This window comes from Leptonotus elevatus, chromosome 14 (assembly GCF_054856555.1).
Source record: "Leptonotus elevatus isolate MCC_2025b chromosome 14, RoL_Lele_1.0, whole genome shotgun sequence".
NCBI lineage: Eukaryota > Metazoa > Chordata > Actinopteri > Syngnathiformes > Syngnathidae > Leptonotus > Leptonotus elevatus.
The window spans coordinates 8,117,763-8,135,572 of record NC_141252.1 but is presented as its reverse complement, the minus strand read 5'-3'; the positions used below and the strand labels follow the sequence as shown (position 1 = coordinate 8,135,572).

The 17,810-nt window shown below is 39.1% G+C and overlaps 2 protein-coding genes across 6 annotated transcripts in view; both read right to left on the bottom strand.

The window, feature by feature from the left end:
• stac (SH3 and cysteine rich domain) overlaps positions 1 to 12,402 on the bottom strand; it is a 40,069-nt gene extending 27,667 nt beyond the window's left edge. The window contains exons 1-5 of one of the 3 annotated variants that reach the window (XM_086095569.1): positions 12,386 to 12,402; positions 10,654 to 10,711; positions 7,775 to 7,855; positions 2,675 to 2,897; positions 2,473 to 2,597 (exon numbers count right to left, since the gene is read on the bottom strand). In XM_086095569.1, coding sequence (XP_085951695.1) covers positions 2,473 to 2,580 — 108 coding nt within the window. In that variant the 5' untranslated portion in view covers positions 2,581 to 2,597; positions 2,675 to 2,897; positions 7,775 to 7,855; positions 10,654 to 10,711; positions 12,386 to 12,402. Of the gene's footprint in view, positions 1 to 2,472; positions 2,898 to 7,774; positions 7,856 to 8,008; positions 8,051 to 10,653; positions 10,712 to 12,385 lie in introns of those variants that run through there. The other 2 variants (XM_086095570.1, XM_086095568.1) reach the window with 2 other exon arrangements.
• A 282-nt stretch (positions 12,403 to 12,684) lies between these two features.
• On the bottom strand, positions 12,685 to 17,798 carry mtfr1l (mitochondrial fission regulator 1-like). 3 transcript variants are annotated; one of them, XM_086094484.1, is made up of 8 exons: positions 17,476 to 17,798; positions 16,203 to 16,339; positions 15,989 to 16,096; positions 15,805 to 15,914; positions 15,355 to 15,566; positions 14,674 to 15,052; positions 13,646 to 13,795; positions 12,685 to 13,555 (listed from the first exon to the last, which is right to left on the bottom strand). In XM_086094484.1, exons 2-7 carry the CDS (start codon positions 16,215 to 16,217, stop codon positions 13,678 to 13,680), a joined length of 942 nt encoding a protein of 313 aa, XP_085950610.1. In that variant the 5' UTR covers positions 16,218 to 16,339; positions 17,476 to 17,798; the 3' UTR covers positions 12,685 to 13,555; positions 13,646 to 13,677. The 3 variants fall into 3 exon arrangements, with proteins under 3 accessions (XP_085950610.1, XP_085950611.1, XP_085950608.1); XM_086094485.1 differs by having other exon boundaries at positions 13,642 to 13,795; positions 16,203 to 16,308; positions 17,476 to 17,796; XM_086094482.1 differs by having other exon boundaries at positions 13,642 to 13,795; positions 17,476 to 17,795.
• Positions 17,799 to 17,810: the final 12 nt, after the last annotated feature.

Sequence of the window (17,810 nt, the reverse complement as noted above, 5' to 3'; positions counted from 1 at the left end):
TTCATCTACTCTCCTTCTTTAGTCGCTTTATCAAAAAAAAAAATCCCCTGCACTGCTGTAATTAGACTGAAGGGCTCTTATGTGGGAGAATTGATCCAGTTTTGAGGTAATGGAAGAGTGGAGAAGAACTCCTATTGAGCATTTGTGTCCTAATTAGGCTGCACAATACCGGGATGAATTTGCTTGAAATTGCTTAGTAAAATTCCTATTTTCATGTCAATGGATGATAATATTGTCACAAATAGTGCCTAGTTCCAAGTGCTTATCATGAGAGCTCTAGCGTGGAGAGGATCAATAAATCCTGTGGGTAACGACTAATCAATTTGGCACACTCACATAGCAGCGCTGTGTGACCCTCCCTACTCTAAGCATTATCATAAACATTGACCTATATTTACCAGCAAAATCGGAATATTTGTTTCAAGAAATTGTATTCATCTATCCAAAACAGCCTATCCTTTTAATTTCAATCTAAGTCCGTCACATAATTAGAGACATTGCATTGGTTCAACTTGGCCCAAGAGATAATAGGAGGGTTATGAGGAGCACATTTCTTTGCTTAACTTGCAGCTCTGCACATAAAGCATGGGCGCTTAAGGATGAGGATGATCAAATGCAATACAATCCAAAATACACTAAATGAGACTTTAAGAGCATTTATTGTGTGATGGCATTGATTAATGATGTTGCTTAACTATAGTATGTTGCTATGCACTAACCCTCCTGCACATTTCTTTGCAATAAACAGCTTCTTATAAATTTTTATTTTAAATAAATCGAAATTTAAAAAGCAAAATATAGCCAGCTGATGTTTATTCTAAAATTCTTGTACATTTAAAGATAAGCAAACTTACACAGTAGATTTTGTAGAGTGAATTTTACTCTAAAAAGAGTCTATTTTGGGCCCACTCTAAACAGAGTAAAACTTACACTTGGAAGAGAGTAAAATATTTTGTGTATAAGAGAATGTTTTTGGTCTCCATTTAGATATCAGCAAACAGTCGGAGTGGCATAGCTCAGGTGGTAGAGAGGCCATCTCTCAAGCTGAGGATCGTGAGTTTGTTCCTCAACCCTTGTGTAACTTTTTTTTTTAAATAAATTAATCAAATGTACTCAAAAAAATTCCTTCTAAAATGTACTTAGAATTTCCGAGTGAGAAAAACTAGGTTTTTGTCACGGGATAGGCCAATCCTCTCATACGCCGTAAAAATACTGAATATTTTACTCTCTTCCAAGTGTAAATTTGACTCTGTTTAGCGTGGGACCAAATAGACTCTTTTTAGAGTAAAATATTTTTATTTTTCTAGGTCATTTTGACCCGCAATATCACAGGAGGGTTAATAATGTTCTACATCATATATAACCATGGAGTCTCACCTTCCGCTTAGGGTGTTCAGGCCTCACAGTATTCTTAAGAGTGATAAGAAGAAAAAAAAAAAACACAGCTTTATTCAATTTATTTCTCTGCAGGGAAATTTGTAGAACTATTTAGCCTTTCAACTGTGGTCTTCTGTCCAGCCTCATTTATAGGACGGGTATATTTACATGATTTACAGCCACCGCCAAAATGACCACTAAAGTGAGCCCAAGATTGCATTGCTAAGTGATTGCGCTGCTGTAGCGCGTATTCCAAACTTGGAGTGGGTCCTGGGGTCTGTTTTTATTTGCGAGGAATGCAATATGTACTTTGGGAGAATTCTGCTTTCGGTCACAACATTAGGTACACTTGCACAATCTAATGACCAAAATATTGCGAGAGGTATTCATTTGACGGTTTATTCATGGCTGTTTTTGTGCTTGTCGTTTGCAGTGGCACTTCATCACACTGAGAGCCGCTCAAAATATTTTCAACCTACAATACAATACCGGACATGTGTGGATGTGCGGGTGAGTAACACATTAAACATGAATTAAGTCATCATCTCGTGATACGAGAGGACGTTTCTGACCCACAGGCTGCACTAATGCATCCAATGGTGCTAATTATTGCACTCGGGGGTAACAGTTTGTCTTTTTCAGGGCAAGTGAGGTCACAGATGTAGTAATAAGTCAAGTAGAAGGTGTTTTCAATGGCATCAGTACACCACAACAAGAAATGACTCTAGTCCATAACGCTTAAACATGACATTTTCTGATATTATAAAAGTGTGTGAGCAAATAAATGTAAATGAAACGGAAAAAAATTACAGTACTGTATAAGCTTTACGAACCTAAATTCAGCCACTTTTAAGCTCAATTTAGAAGCACAAAGTGATACAAATAAATATTTTCCTTTATCAGATTAAAAACAATTGCCGTCCTCTGAGTAAAGTATAAAAGAAAACAGACCATTCTTTTTTTTTTCTAAAGAAAATGTAAAATAGTTTAATTAGAAGTTTAAGCATTTAAATCTACTTTATCCAACATCTCCAAGCACTTTTCCATACCTTTCCAGTACTTTTAGGTAACACTGAGAGCACAAAGAGTTCTTACCTTGGTCTCCTGGTTGGAAGTGTTGCTCGGGGATTTGGGAGTCTCGTTCTGCTCGTCCTCTTTCCCCCCACTACTCTCCTCCTGCGCCGAGTTAGCCGGCGGGATCATGATTTCACTTTCTAAATCTAAAAAAAAAAAAAAGTAGAATGTGTATCCTCTTCTTCTCCTGCTCCTCCTCACAACGTTTACATCGTGTTCATGCCTTGATGGTCACCGTGACCCGAGCAGGGTGCGCCGAGTCATCCACAACCTCCCTGCTCCTGCCAGGAGGTCCGTGACACGTAGGAAGGAGCACACGAGAAGTGTTGTTCACAAGTCCAAAGTGAAAGTAAAGGGAAAAAAGCAGTCCAGTGTTGCCGGAGAGAGTGGCAAGCTTCTTCCTCTGTGGTTGGTGTGTAAAGACTCCACAAGCATGCTGTGCTCCACTATGAGATAGGGGAGGAGAGAGAGAAAGGGAGAGAGGAGAGAGAGAGAGAGAGAGAGAGAGAGAGAGAGAGAGAGAGAGAGAGAGAGAGAGAGAGAGAGAGAGAGAGGATCTATTTTGTCATAATACAGAATTATGCTCCCAGTCAACATCTGAGTCTTTTATAGTAGACTTGTATCTGAGCCAGTAGGTGGCACAGATTTTTTTTTGTAACTCATTCACTGCCATTGATGATTGTAGACGTCAAAAATTCATTTGAACTATTTTTTACTAGTTTAAAATTTTTTTCCCCACTTTTGTTAACAAGAGTATGAAAACCTAGATTTTTTATTGTACATTTAGAACAGATATAAAATGTGTGATTAATTGTGAGTTAACTCGTGAAGTCATGCAATTAATTGCTAATTAAAAAATGTAATCGCCCGACGCTCCTAATTTTTAATAATCTTTTCTTTTTTTTAAATCGCATCAGGCGATTAACATTTTTAATTGTAATTAATCGCATGACTTCAATAGTTAATTCACGATTAATCATAAATTTTATATCTGTTCTAAATGAACAATAAAACAAATCTAGGTTTTCATACTCTTAACAAAAGTGGAAAAAATGTTAAACTAATAAAAATAGTTCAAATTAATTTTTGACGTCAATAGCCGTCAATGGCAGTGAATGAGTTAAATGATTATTTTATAGTCAATACAGAGCAGTCATTAAAGTGTGAAATTCAAGTGTATGAAGTATTCTATATTAAATGCCAAAGAAATGAAATGACTAGTCAACAAATGTATAACAACGCTAAAATATTTCTTCCGATGAAAATGAAAATTCAACTAGTCTATCTTATAAGGCGCATGTGTTGAAGTGAGACATCCCTCGAGGCTTTCGCCCCACTGCGATGTCATGTCCTTGAAGTTGCATCGTGGGACGGAGGAAGAAGGCGCCAGACTGCAGCCTCCTCACTCTGACGCGGGACGCGAACGCCCACCGACACGCACCCGACCAGCCAACTGAGCACTTCCTGCTCAGCTACCGTTTCAGATCAGGAGGGATTCCCTCCCCCGTAAAGACTGTAAAGGGGCTCAAAAACGTACGTGGAAACAGTAAGCAACTATAATGCAATCCCAAAAGAGATGGAGTGAAGTGTGTCATTTAGGGCTTGGAAAGAAAGTCGCCCAACTTTAAAAATATCTGCCTCGAAGCTCTGCTGGGACATTTGCACCTTCGTCCATGTTTCTACATGGACCTTTTTTTTGCAGATGCACGCAGAGAACAGGAAGTTATTGAGCTCATTGTAGCCATAGATATCTATAAAGACTAGATGTCTCATCCGCACTGCCTGGCTAATGGAATCAGACATCCGCACGGGGCGGCCATCTTGCCACAGTCACCTCGCTCCGCCTCTCTGATTCATTACTAAGTGTTTTTATCATACATGTTCTTTTAAATAACTCAAAACAGCGGTTTACCAAAAATCGACTGATTATCGAGCAATTTAGTCTATAAGCGTAGTTATTATAGCTACTACAAACTTGCTAATAATTAATAACCCATATAATTAATAAATATCCATCCAGAATTATTACTACTTTATGTTTGTGAGAAAGCAAACTGTGTGTAAATCCTTCAAGTTCAGATCACTCACCTTCGCTCGCAGTCAAAACAACAGATTAGACTGCCTGCCTGTGACAAGATGGCCGCCCCATGCGAACGCTGGATTCTGCGCCGTTAGACATCAGATTGCAGCTAACACAGGAAGTTCCACTCTTTTACTTGTTGAAGCATCATCTGTAGGTGACTTTTAAGACACTATTACATGTATAATGTACCGGTAAACATAATGAATGATGTATGTGTGAACTAAAGGTTTGTTGACCTTGAATGGTAATCGCTAGCGTGTTAACGCTAATCGCTATTGCTAACCGTTTCGCATAGGCTAATTTTGTTGGTGTTTGCATATGTACTGAAGATAATAAATAATGAGTAAGTTTATCTGCTCAATTCAATTCAGTGGAATAATCGATAGGATTATGTACTGTATTTTTAAAAAGGTTCAATAGTAACACTTTTTTTTTGCATATGTATCTATACTTCGACTTAAGTAGAGTGTGAGAACTTTTACCACATCTGGTAACATGAAAAGTCAAAACTTGACAGCAGGAAGTCGAGCGCAAGTCGTCAATAACGGCCGCCACATGGAAGCAACAATGAAGCAATCAACATGCCAGCTATTCAGCATTGTGGGGGGGGATAAAACACATTGGCTGAGTCAATGTTGCGTGTAGCTATGTTTGCGTGGCCCACGGTGGGGTGTGTGAGCTTGTGGTAAAAGTGTCAGTGCAAAAAGGCAAAAAGGCAAAATGTTAGCACAATTGAGAAAAACAACTGATGGCCTCTTAGCGGATTTAGCAACTTTTCAGACAACCCCAACAAGCTTTTGCCCTAAAATTCATACAATAAAATACAGTATATAAATAAATAATTACAATTATCATAATTCCAATGATTAATTCTAAATAAATTCGATAAAACTTTCTTTTTCACCGAGAAGGGCAGTCAATTTGAGTGATGGCACTTTGAAATCAACGTAATATTCGATGTAGTTATCCATCATCAAGTAAGTAAGTGCTGTCATTTATCAACTTTTAGCAACAAATAGAACCACTTTTAGCAACATCCCCTGAAAATTAGCTGGCGACACTGGAAATAAAAAAAAAAGAAGGTTGCAGCTACAGGGGGTTAATTATTCCAAATGGAGGGTTTCATCAAACCCAAGTTGCTGTTTCTTTCCCTGTGATTACAACACAGACCCTAATGGACATCATGAGTGGAAAAACAACAACGGCTTTTCTTAGAAAGTATATCCCACTTGTGCAAAATATTCCCTGCGAAACGTGTGGTCAGATCGTCTCGTGGGGAATATAATGACGAAGAAACATGGAAACAGCTGGACGCGCTCTCATGGAATAGAGTTCCATTCGAGTGGTTTGATTGACGTTTGCATTCACATTTATGACGTTGTCGTTTTTCGGGAAGTGCGTGCGAATAATGCGCCGCTCGCTTGTTTTCCAAGCGCGCCACTGAATATTTAACTGCTTCTCCACACATTGTTGTGATGTTCTAACGGCCACATCACTGTGCCAGCTATTTTTGGGCTCCTCCAGATGTCGAGACTAGTGTAGAAATCACTACAATTAGCGGCTGCTTAGATGCAAGCGGACACAAATGTATCCGCTGTATTCAAAATGATAACATACCAAGTGTAAATAAATCCCGTAAGTCTCTTTTTAAGGCTTACTTTAATTGTATAGGTGTGTCATATAGTGCTATTTTTTTTTTTATATATTTATGTACACTTTTTCTTGTATTTTATTTTTTGTATAAATAATACATTATTTATACAATTATTTTTTTATTATTTTAATTTTAATTATAGATAAATAATTACATATTAAATTATAATATATTAATTATATATATATATATATATATATATATAATTTATTTATTTTTATTTTTATTGTTAATCATAAAGCAAAAAATGTCAATGTAGTGTGTGAGACATCAGTCACGAAAAGGATTAACTTTGACCATACCTTTGGCTTTTTTTGGGGGGGGTGACATTTATTAAAACATCCACAGGAAAAATGTCAGCGTATAGTGGGAGACACCCATTGGAACTCGTCTGTACTAGCATCAAAGGATTAACCTTTGCCATTTGCTATTTCTTTGGATTTTTTTGTGACATTTATTTGAAAAGACAGACAGAACAGATTGTGTTTAATGTCAGATGTTCATAATACTTGCATTTATATATTTGGAAGCTTTGAGTTGGTTTTAACATAATGTAATAAAATCCCCCACAAAAGCGTCGTCACACTTGCCAAACTCAACATTTTAATGACCATTCGTGGAGTTTCCCATCACTTGTATAAATAATTTGGATGTGTTGCAACTGTGATAAACCACAATTGTGATCGTGATAAAAAAAGGTCTTATCACGTCAAACGAAAGGAAGAACATTAAATGGCACGTTCTATTAAATGGTTGAAATAGCCCTTTAATGCCTGTCATCTAAAAGTGTGCCAATTACCAGCTTGACATTATACACATGCGCGCATACACACACACACACACACACTCTTCCACAGCATGTGTTACAGCGGTGGGCAAATGGATTCCCTAAGAACCAAGGCTAATTAGGTGATCTTATTATGTGCTGTCCTAGGAATCGTCTCTGCGGGGTACATGACAAAGTAATGAGAGACGGGTGTGTGGATGTGAGTTAGGTTAAATGACATACAAAGACATTTGAAATCACATTTAAAGGGTCCACAAAACAAAATGACGAGTTGTTAAATGATCAACGTCATGTAGAGCTATAATGCGTCTAACAGGAAGATAAACACAGTGTCAAGTAACACAACCTTTTAGCGCTATATGTTGTAGAAGGAATTTCCGTAATTGGTGATTTGGCATTCGGGGCATGGGATGATGTGCCCCAACCTGATCTGGTAGACGATGATGAGATACAGGTGACCTGATTTACAAGTTTTTCGAAATACAAGCCATCATTTGGCTGATTGCTGTTTGTTTCCCCCCCTTTTTCCCCGCTGTAGACTATAGTAATTGAATTTGCGATTTCGGCGCGCGAATGTAATTTTCCTATATTCCATGTAGCGTCTTTTTGTGGACAATTAGCTTAGTCCATGTTCCTGTCACCTCTCCACATGCTTTGCCCCAAATTACAGAGGAGACAGGATGGTGAGCGAGATTAGGAATGTGCATTGGACTGGGCGAATAATTGTGATTTCGACTTTGGCTTCTCATGATCATAAAACATTATACTCAGCGGTGTGCGTATGCAAGAAAGTACCTACCCGATAATGCGCCTCGTTGCTTGCAGCAAGTGTACTGGGACGTATCTTCTTCTGCTTTCCATATTGGAGTTTACTGTAAAACTAACCACACAACAAAAATAATTACATTGTATCTTTAAATACAATAAATAGTTCATTTTAGGTACATGGCCATCTTAATGATAGCACTCAATGAAAAACCCAAATTGACCGGCTAGCAAAAAATTAGCATTAGAAATCACAACAGGGATTTACCTTCAAAAAATAAAAGTTCACATGAAAACGGTGTATGAACACACACACACACACACACACACACACACACACACACACACACACACACACATAAAAGTAATATTACAATACTCGCATGTACAAATTCTTCTTAATGTGTGAAAAATAAGCTACAATATTAACATTTAATACTTTCTTCTTCTACTCTTTATATCTTCATGTGAGTCTGTGTCTTGCGAGCACTATACTGCCCCCATGAGGCCAAGGGAGTACAGCATTTTTTTTTTATTATATACAGTACAATTCTGTTTTTATTGCTATTATTTTATTTGCTACGATCAATATTTTCTGATTGTTCTTTTAAGTTACATTCAAAGTTCGATAAATAACTGCTACGTTTTGAAATGAATGAATAATCATGTTTACTAATCATAGTTTCAGTATCAATCAAAAGTATCGTGATTATTTTTCCAAAATCGTCCAGTCCTAATTGGGGCACACACCAAAAAATGGTGACCCCCTAAATTCTGCCTAGCAACAAGTGGCCATTCAAATGCACTACATGGAAAAAGATTCAGTTACTATGCCTGCTAGCTACTTACAATCTTTCGGGCATCATTTACATTAGAAACAATGATGGCTATATTAACAATACTTCAAAACATTTCTTTATTTTGTGAAATCTTTCAAAGCCGAAAGTTTATACCTTTGATTGATTAATTTTAAATCACAAAACACACCACAACTATTTTCACATTCAGACACCAGTGCATATTTATAAAGATCTCATTCAAAGTCTGTTTTTCCCGCCTGCAGGTTCAAACCGACGGCAAGTTTTCAAGTTTGCCTTTGAACTAATTCATGAATGTTAAGCACATTTCACCAAGCGCTTGACGCCCAGAAGGCGTCAAACTGATTGAAATGCCAAACACTTGCCTCCCGCTGCGACGACCCTCAGAGCCAGGCATCAATCTTTTCATGACGCTTCTAGTATTTGATGGAGCGATGCCGCTGACCTTAACTGGTCTCCAGCTGGTCATCTCGGACTCTCGGTGCGTGGCGGTCAGTGCTAACGAGGCGGCGGCTAAAAACAGACCAGGGAGAGCAGCCGGCGACTTTAGGTCGGGAACTCGTTTCACGTCACAAGTGGCTGTGGCTTTGCTTTTTAGTTGCTTTTGTATAACTTAAGTTCATTATGTGTCATTAGAGCGCCAGACAATACAGGCCACAAATATGTATTTACGAAATAGAAAAATGAATGCAAAGCAAGCCTCTCGTTGTTAGCTTTTCTTGTTTTGATGACGCCAGATGACATCTGGGGAGGGAGTAGAGGTGAATAGGGCACGTCGCCTGTCTTCCAGCAGACCTTTGTCATCCGCTCTGTGTCAATTTACGGCCGTTGCTAAGTTACAAAGGGGAAGATGACAATCAAACTGAGAAAAAAGAGAGAGAAAAAAAAATCTATTCTTTGGCACGGATATACACTCGATGTGACTTCTTTACTCTGTTGACTCTATGCTGGCTTTTGTGTCCACCTCGCTTCCTTCCTATTTGTTTGTTTATTTAACAATTTGATAACTGTCTTCATGAAAATGTAATGAAACTTCCCAAGAGTGGATTTTAGTCTGATTGTCATTTCCAACTTTGTTGCGTTAAACATTTTAATACTATATTGTTAACGTCTAATTTTATATTTTGCCTCTAATGTGGCTGCTTTTGCCCAATTGAAACCCATGAAAATATTAGTTTTTTTTATTCGGGTTGTAATGTATTTCATTCTAAACTCAATAATTTACCCCCCACCCCTCCCCCCCGAATGGAATCAAATTTGTCATTGCTTATGTCACGAGTACATAGCAATGAAATAACCAACAGGGGGAGACAGGACAGGAAGCCTGACGGGCCATCAAAATAGCACCTTGATTTCACAGATTAAAAAAGAAAACATAAGGGGGAGGGCGAGGGGTAAAGAGCCAACCCCAAACTATGCTCCAAAAAAAGAGGAGCACAGTATGGGTTTGGGCAAAAAAACAAACAAAAAAGATTTCTTCCTTCTTTCTTCAAACTTTTGGAGAAAGAAGCAATTTCATGTCATTCTCAGTGAAGGATGCAATTTTGTTTTTTTAACAACTGGACAGAAGATGAATTATATTGTAATTTAAGAAGTGGAAGCTTTCTCTGTTGGCTGATAAAAGTTTTTTTTTTTAGGTTGTTTTGCAGCCTGGACACTGTGTAAATAACCTGCAATTTGAAGGTTCAAAAATGTTTAAATGAATGGTTTAAAATGTATAAACTGCTGCCTCTATGAGTTAAAATGTTTGTTTTTACAAGTACTGGCGGTTTTTTTTTTTACTCTCTGAGATTTCTCAAGTACATCAAATAACCAGCTGCAGTACGAGTGGCCATATGCCAGCCGGAATGCGGAGTGTTTTCAAATTGTGGAGGGGAAAAAAAATGTCTTCTTTTAGGTGGCACTACACTCTCATATGTACCTCCTGCATACTTGGAGAGCTTGTGGTATCATCGGAGCATTCCGCTCTGATATTTCCTTTGCCTTTTTCCTAAGTGGAAGGTTACTCAGCCAGGAAATGTGAGTGAGTCACAATTTGGCACAGAGAAGGAAAAAAAAAAGTAGAAGACATTTCACATTTTCATTTCATACTCACATTATAGCACTTTGTTCTTCTCTTTAATTTGGCTGTTTTCAGACACACTCGTTCCGGCCTGGAAAAAAGAGGGGCAATGTTCGGAAATGTGACCCAAGAGCCAAGCTATTTCCCGTCACTAGCTGGGAGGATGCGACATGTTAAAGACTATTAGCTGTGACAACACCTGCAGTCTGCAAATAGCAGCCGCTAGAATGGTTTGTCCTCGCCTAGTTTTGTTTCAGCACAGCTGTAGTCCTAAATGATGAATGGCCGCCGCAGCGGCAGGCTCATCAAACAGTTAAAAAAAAATAAGAAAACGAATATTTTAGCTCAAAAGGCAACGTGACGCATATCAGGCAAACACCAAGAAAAAATTAACACAAAATCTTCAAAATCAACCAACACAGGTGGAGCAATTATGAAAGGTCAGGTACTTGAGGCAGGTAGCGTAATCAACACCGGTTGTGACAACCGACTCACTTGTGAGGTCATCAGCACAAGTGAGCGTGATCAAAACAGGTCATAGGTTAAACAATTGAAATACGACAGGTAACACAGGTAGAAAAGTCGAAACAGGTGGGATAAAACAACAGGAGGGAAAATCAACACAGGTAAGAGGTAAGGGAGGAATCGCTAAATAATCAACACAAATAAGGCCAGGGACAAAAGGTGGCAGGGGGGGAAATACCAACAATATTAAGGCACATTTAAAAGGTGGGAGACTCAAAACACACAACAAAACGAACAGGTGAGACAATCAACAAAGATAAGGAAATGGACATAGATGTGGCTCAATCGACACATCAAAATAGTTAGCATAATTGAAAAAAGGTCAATGAGCTCATCAACACAGGTGAAGCAATTTGATAGAGGAAGCAACATGAACACAAGGTAAGACAATTGACACCGAGAGTGTGGAAGTGACGCACTTAGTAGGGTAATTAACACAGATAGAGCAATCGAAATCGGAGAAAAGTACATCGAAATATTCTGGGATTCAATACAGGAGGTTCAAAACAAGACAGTACAGTTTAGGTAAAGTCATTGACATGGTTGTAAAAACTAGGCAACTCGTGGAGTGAAGATGTTCAGGTCACACATAAGTAACATAAAAATTGAAAAAAAATACATAAATCTGTTGAACATAGGTCTATATATAACAGAGATTAATTATGACGGCAAGTCTCATTTACAATAGCGCCCACAGACGTTTATCAGGACCTACATTCAGGAGGATGTTCATGGTGGGGGTGAACTAGGCCAAGGACTCTCTCAGAAAAATAGACTGTGTCTCAATTAAGGGAAGCTATATTTGGAAACAAGGAGAGAATGGGCCAGGCTATATGATTATGTTTGAGATTAGTGTGATAAATTACAATAATCCTTCTTTTGGGTGTTTATCCGAGCTCTTTTGCCTCCTTGTGGTAACATTTGACACTGCACCAGCAACATGTAGGTTCAGAAGTATTTGGATTAACTTTTTGCAATTTTGTCTTTAATTAATGTTTTTAAAATATGTCATTGACATAGACTTTCAAAAAGAAGTCAAAAAAACACATGGTGCATTTTAAACAACCCGCATAACTTTCTTATGAACGTGCACTAGCTTAACGCTAACACATAACTGGAAACGCAATGGATGGGCTAACAAAACTGGCATTGTTATAAACGTATGCAGACAAAATATACAGCAAGGCTCACAGGCATATACAATACTGTATTCTTCATGCTGTATGAAAAACAACTTAACTGTAGCTTTGTTGGGACGTGTTCTATCCTCATTCTACGTGGAGTATCTCTGTATATAGTGCCCCCTCGTGGCCAAAGCGCTCACATAAAGAACAGCACCGTGTCCACTGAAATAAAGCATGAAACCATTAAGTGCAAACTGTGTAATTCTTTACATTAAATGTGTTATTTACGGAGTGTTTTTTATTAAATACAAAACTGTACTGTGCTTTTTTTAAAAAGTATTATTAAAAACACTACATTCGTTTTTGGGGGGCTGGAACGAACATGGTCAAATCAAAGACCAAGAGAACATTTTCAAAACATCTGACCATCTTTATTTACAAACCAGTACATAACAAAAAAAAAAAGTTAACATACATGTCATACAATGTGAAGGTGTGTCTAACCCAACAAAGAGGTTCAATGGTGAGAAACTGAGGTAAATTCTAACTTGTTAGGAAACTGTAAAATGTCTTAATGATATCCATTATCTTTTCACTGTTAGGCTCACCCAAAAAAAATGTATGCTGAAGTGGCATAATAACAAGCCTTTTCCGTGAGGTGGTCATTTCTACACATTACTTCGTGGCTTGGTGTGGTGGGGGGGGGGGGGGGGGGGGGGGGGAACAACACAGCTCACTAAATAAGTTTCAACAAATAACACACAAATTGTTAGGCAACAGAGGATGAGCTGATAAAAAGTTGTGGCACAGTCGGGGGGTGGGGGGTGAATAAAATCAGGCATCTGAGCAGGCAACACACGTGCGGTAAGGCGTCACCAGGAATATTTATCGTCACAACTCACGGGTTCGTGTACAAAGTATCATAAAACACACAATCAGCTCACTTTTCTTTGCGTTGTCGGGAATTCCCAATCTGCTTCAAAAGGCTGCCATGATCTTAGATCATACTTAGCGTCTCACTTTACCTTTCAAGTATGATACAGAACTGGAAAATGTTCCGATTTAAAAACCCTCCTTTTCAACGCTGGATGGGTAAAAAGTGCTCCATAATAAAGGGGCCACTGGTCACTCCTCAGTTGAAACAGACTGTTGAGTCATTGTTCTGAAAACTGGAGCGAGAAATAGAATATATGATACACATTTGTTTACTAGCTGGCAGCAGGCAGCTGCCGCATTGAGGTCTGAGGAGCAAGGCTGCGGTCCATGGCAGTTCCTGTGGAAAAGGCCTAAGAACAACGCAAAAGTAAAAACTGCTCAAGAATGTCGGCAACATTGGAGTCCTAAAAACATGTGGATGAAAACGCATTCTGACCTACATGGAGCAGCAGGACCGGAAAGCCAAGGTGAACTACTTCCGCTTCACACCAACGCTGTCTTCTTCCTTCAAGACAAACTTTTTCCTTAGAACTTCGGAGATGAGAGAAGCGGAGTCTTCCTCTCTCAAGGACGTACAGCCTCTGTTATACCTGACATTGATATAAAAAAAAAAATTCCAAAACAAAACACAAGCTGTGAGACCATAGAACAAAAAATAGGTAACCTATTTGGTATGGAACATAAAAGTTGGAGAGAAAAAAAAAACGTGATTGAGAAACTAAAATAATAAATATGCATTTATGTCAAAAAATAAAGCATACCAACCAACAAAGGACTAAGTGAAAAAATATATATCTAAAAAAATTGAATTCAAAGATTAAATACAATGAAAATAAATGGAAATAAAAATAATAGTGAAAATAAAAACAAATATTAAAAAAAATTACTAAATTAAATTAAAAAATTACCATAAATGGAAATAAAACAACAAAAATGTATATTCATAAACAAATAAATAAATACAATTAAAAATTAATACTAAAACAAAAACAAGATTCAAAAATGTAAAATAAATATATACATAAATGTATAACTAGAACTAAATATCAATCAATAAATAAAAACAAATGTATTTATTTCACGCAGCAGACAATGTCAGCATTTTTTTTTATTTTGACAGTTTTGGCCTTCCATACCAACCAACTGAAAAGAAGCAGAGTTTTTTTTGTCCCCCCCCAAAATAAAAATAATTGTAGCCTTTGCGATTGTGATGTTGATTTGAACTTGATTAATTCTTCAGCCCTAAAGAAACTAATTTTAAGTTTAAAACAAAAAAATTACTGAATGTTTTGTAGCGTGTCTGTGAGACTCTCCTCTCTCCTAACCCTACTGTTAAAAAAAAGATCTCTGTTTCCTTGTCATGTGTGGTGTCACTCACATGTTAAAAATATGCACGTAAATTTACCCTGTGTGTTAACAGACATGTGAAGATTTTTATTTTTTTTTATCCCAATGAGCCAGTTTGTACCTGTCTTTGCTCATCTTCATGCGGTTCATGTCCTTCAGGATGTCCATCACGTCGGCAAAGCTGGTGGACTTGGACAGCGACACCGTGTCCTCCTCCGCCTCACGGTAGTCCATGCTGGGCCTGTCTAGGTCGAATGTCGCCGACGCCGTCATGGAGACCGGTGGCAGGGGGTCGTGGACCAGCTCCGACACCACGGACACCATGTCCTTATCGTCGTCTTCCTCCTCCTCCTCCTCGTCCTCTTCAGTGACGTCGCTGATGACGAAAGAGGCGGCTGCCGCGGCCGCCGGCTGATAGGGGGCGGTCTCGAAGGGCGCCATGGAAAAGCTCATGGTGGTGTCGTCGGGGGACAGCAGGTCAGGGGTCAAGGGGTTGGAGCCTGGGATGAACCGAGTACACATTAGCAATAGTTTACGTTCACTGGCCACAACATTAGGTACACCTGCGCTGTAGCTCACTATTCAGACTCACATTCACACATAAGGACAATTTGAAGTCTTGAATGAACCTAACATCCATGTCCACACAGAAAGGACGGAGCCAGGATTCAAGAGAGCAACAAGAGCTGTATTCACAATTCTGCCTTTACAAAGACAACAATCATAAGTTGGCCCAAACAGTCAACTGAGGCCAATAAAAATGTAATCCTCTATTTTCTATAACTCACTATAACGGACCTACCAGTATCACCGGCCACAATCTGGGCAATCTGTGCTCGAAGTTTGCTCAGCTCATCTTGCAGGGCGGTGGTGCGGTTGAGCGCAGTCACCCCAGGTTTCCTCAGGCCCTCCACCCGCTTGCCCTCCCGCCGGAAGTTGGGCACTGATGAGTTCCTGTGTAGCACCAGGAGCGGCGTGGGCCTCCATTCGTGTTTGAGAGGGCGACTGTCACTCCTGGAAGGAGGGAAAAACCGAGTTAGGCTTCTAGCTTGTGTAGTAAGTCATGGCTGGCTAGCTTTGATCGTAGGTTGGATTTACACCGGAGGTCAAAGTTCCCAATTCTGATTTAACGCATATATATATAGCCAACGTTTTGACAGTGTTGTAATGTTGCATGATGTCCACTATAGTTTGAGGTCCTGCCTAAAATCCATGTCCAAAAGAGATAATAAATTCCTGTATTTGTCTTTACCGCACTCTGGCATACGTCTCTTCTTCATCTGCAACAATCCAGGCAATATCTGCCAAGGTGGGAACCAGGGGTCCGTCCTTTGGGCGAAGGGCGGGCAGGCCAGGTAGTTCCTGATGTTTACCGAAAAATGAATGCATTTTTATTGTACCTAAAGAGACAACCCTTGAAGAATGAGGGGCAATACCTGGAAACACGCCCTTTGTGGGGGTTTGAGCGGAAGAGTGGAGCCTATTCTCCTCACCACACTGCGAGTGGATCCATGTGGCTTGTTCTGCCAGATAGGAATGACGTCCTGCAAAAAATAAAAAAATAAAGAAAAAATAGAAAAAAGCACAGCCCCATCACATGCGAAAATGGCAGCGCTAATTGATGCGGCGTCTGATAAAGGGCTGCCTTACTGTTTGGGTTTCCATGATGACAGCTCAGCTTGCTGAGGAGCACCGACGCTTTGGTGCTCTTAGTGGCTCAAGACTGAGCAGTTCACTGAACAGCTGCCACGTTAATCTGACAACAAATTGGAGATTAGTCAGAGCATCTGTTGAGGGGACACAAGCGGAGAGAGAGAGAGAAGACACATCATTGCGTTACCCAATAAATTTTACTTTAGAGCAATCAACTATTTAAAAGGTTTAAAGATGCTTCACTGTAAATAAAACCAATTGGTGGATATGACCTGATTCTTGAATTACAGCAATTAATCTCATGCAAATAAACAGATGAAACGAGCCTATAGAAAATGTACTTTTTATTATTTAAACAGTGTCAGCCAGTCCTCTGCTATTTGCTAAAATATACTTTTGGGCTGTTTTTGCTCATTGACAATAACAGTAATCTATTGGCATCTCGGTGTCAAAGACGAATGTTGAAGTGACTTGAGGAGCTTCCTTTAGACATAAGCAGTGTGTTGCGACCATCTTGCCGCATCAATAGGCAATTACAAACTTTTTTGGGGGGTGTAGGAGTGGGATCAATTATTCAGGAGATTGTCACTGAACAAGGTGATGAAATGCTACCTCCACAAAGGAAAACAAGGAATCTATGCTGTCCTGTATGAGATTGTGCATGCATCACTGTTTGCAATCTTTGTTTTTGTTTTTTTTTACTTGGGAAACTAGGTGCAGCTACAACAAGCTCCGACCCTGGTTGTCATAGCAAACAAACAAAATCTTTATTTCCCATGGGACTAGTAGTATGTGGAGTGGGACGAGCGCTGTCTCACTCATGACAGGGTCGCCCCCTCAAAACATGCTAATTCAGCAAGACAAAAACAAAGCCTTTGTTTTTTTACAGACTGCTATGATTCTTAACCTTGGGCTATTTTAAAGAACGGGTTTCACAGATTTTATAATAAAATGTACATTTAAATACATTCTCTAGAGTCCTAATACAACCCAAGTCTCCTGTAAGTCATGGCGTCACCGTTTACACTCTATTACGTTAATATGACGGAGGATAATAACAAGCAAAGGACGCCCAAATGTGTCAGAGCAGCGACTTTGAAAAGAGCGTCGCTAAATTGATTCGCACCGGCAGCTAACTGTATCAAATACACACACAAGGCCGTCTGTTAGCTTCGGTAGCAAAGACGGTGACCCTCAAACTGTGCCCCGATTTCCCGGACAGTCCGTTTAAATTCGAAGATAAAACTAAAAACACAAAAACGGAACTTACGGCAAACGAAAGCTCGGAGGTTCGAATTGGTGGATTTTATTTGAGGCGAAGTTTCTCCTTTTCGTCTTTCACTGTTAGTTGTGTTGATGTTCATTACCGGAAGCCGGTGGTCAATTTCCGGTGACGATTCGAGATGAGTTTGTATAACGGCATCCCTATAGGTTGCGGCAAGCAGGCTTTTATTAAAGTTTTTGTTTACATTCTCAAGCACATCTAAGCATTTTAAATGACTAAGTAGTGTTTCGAACTGATAAAAAAAAAAACACTGTTCAACACTGGATAGAAAATGACGCGGTATTGACAAATTTTCATGTCGGAAAATACAAGATAACTCC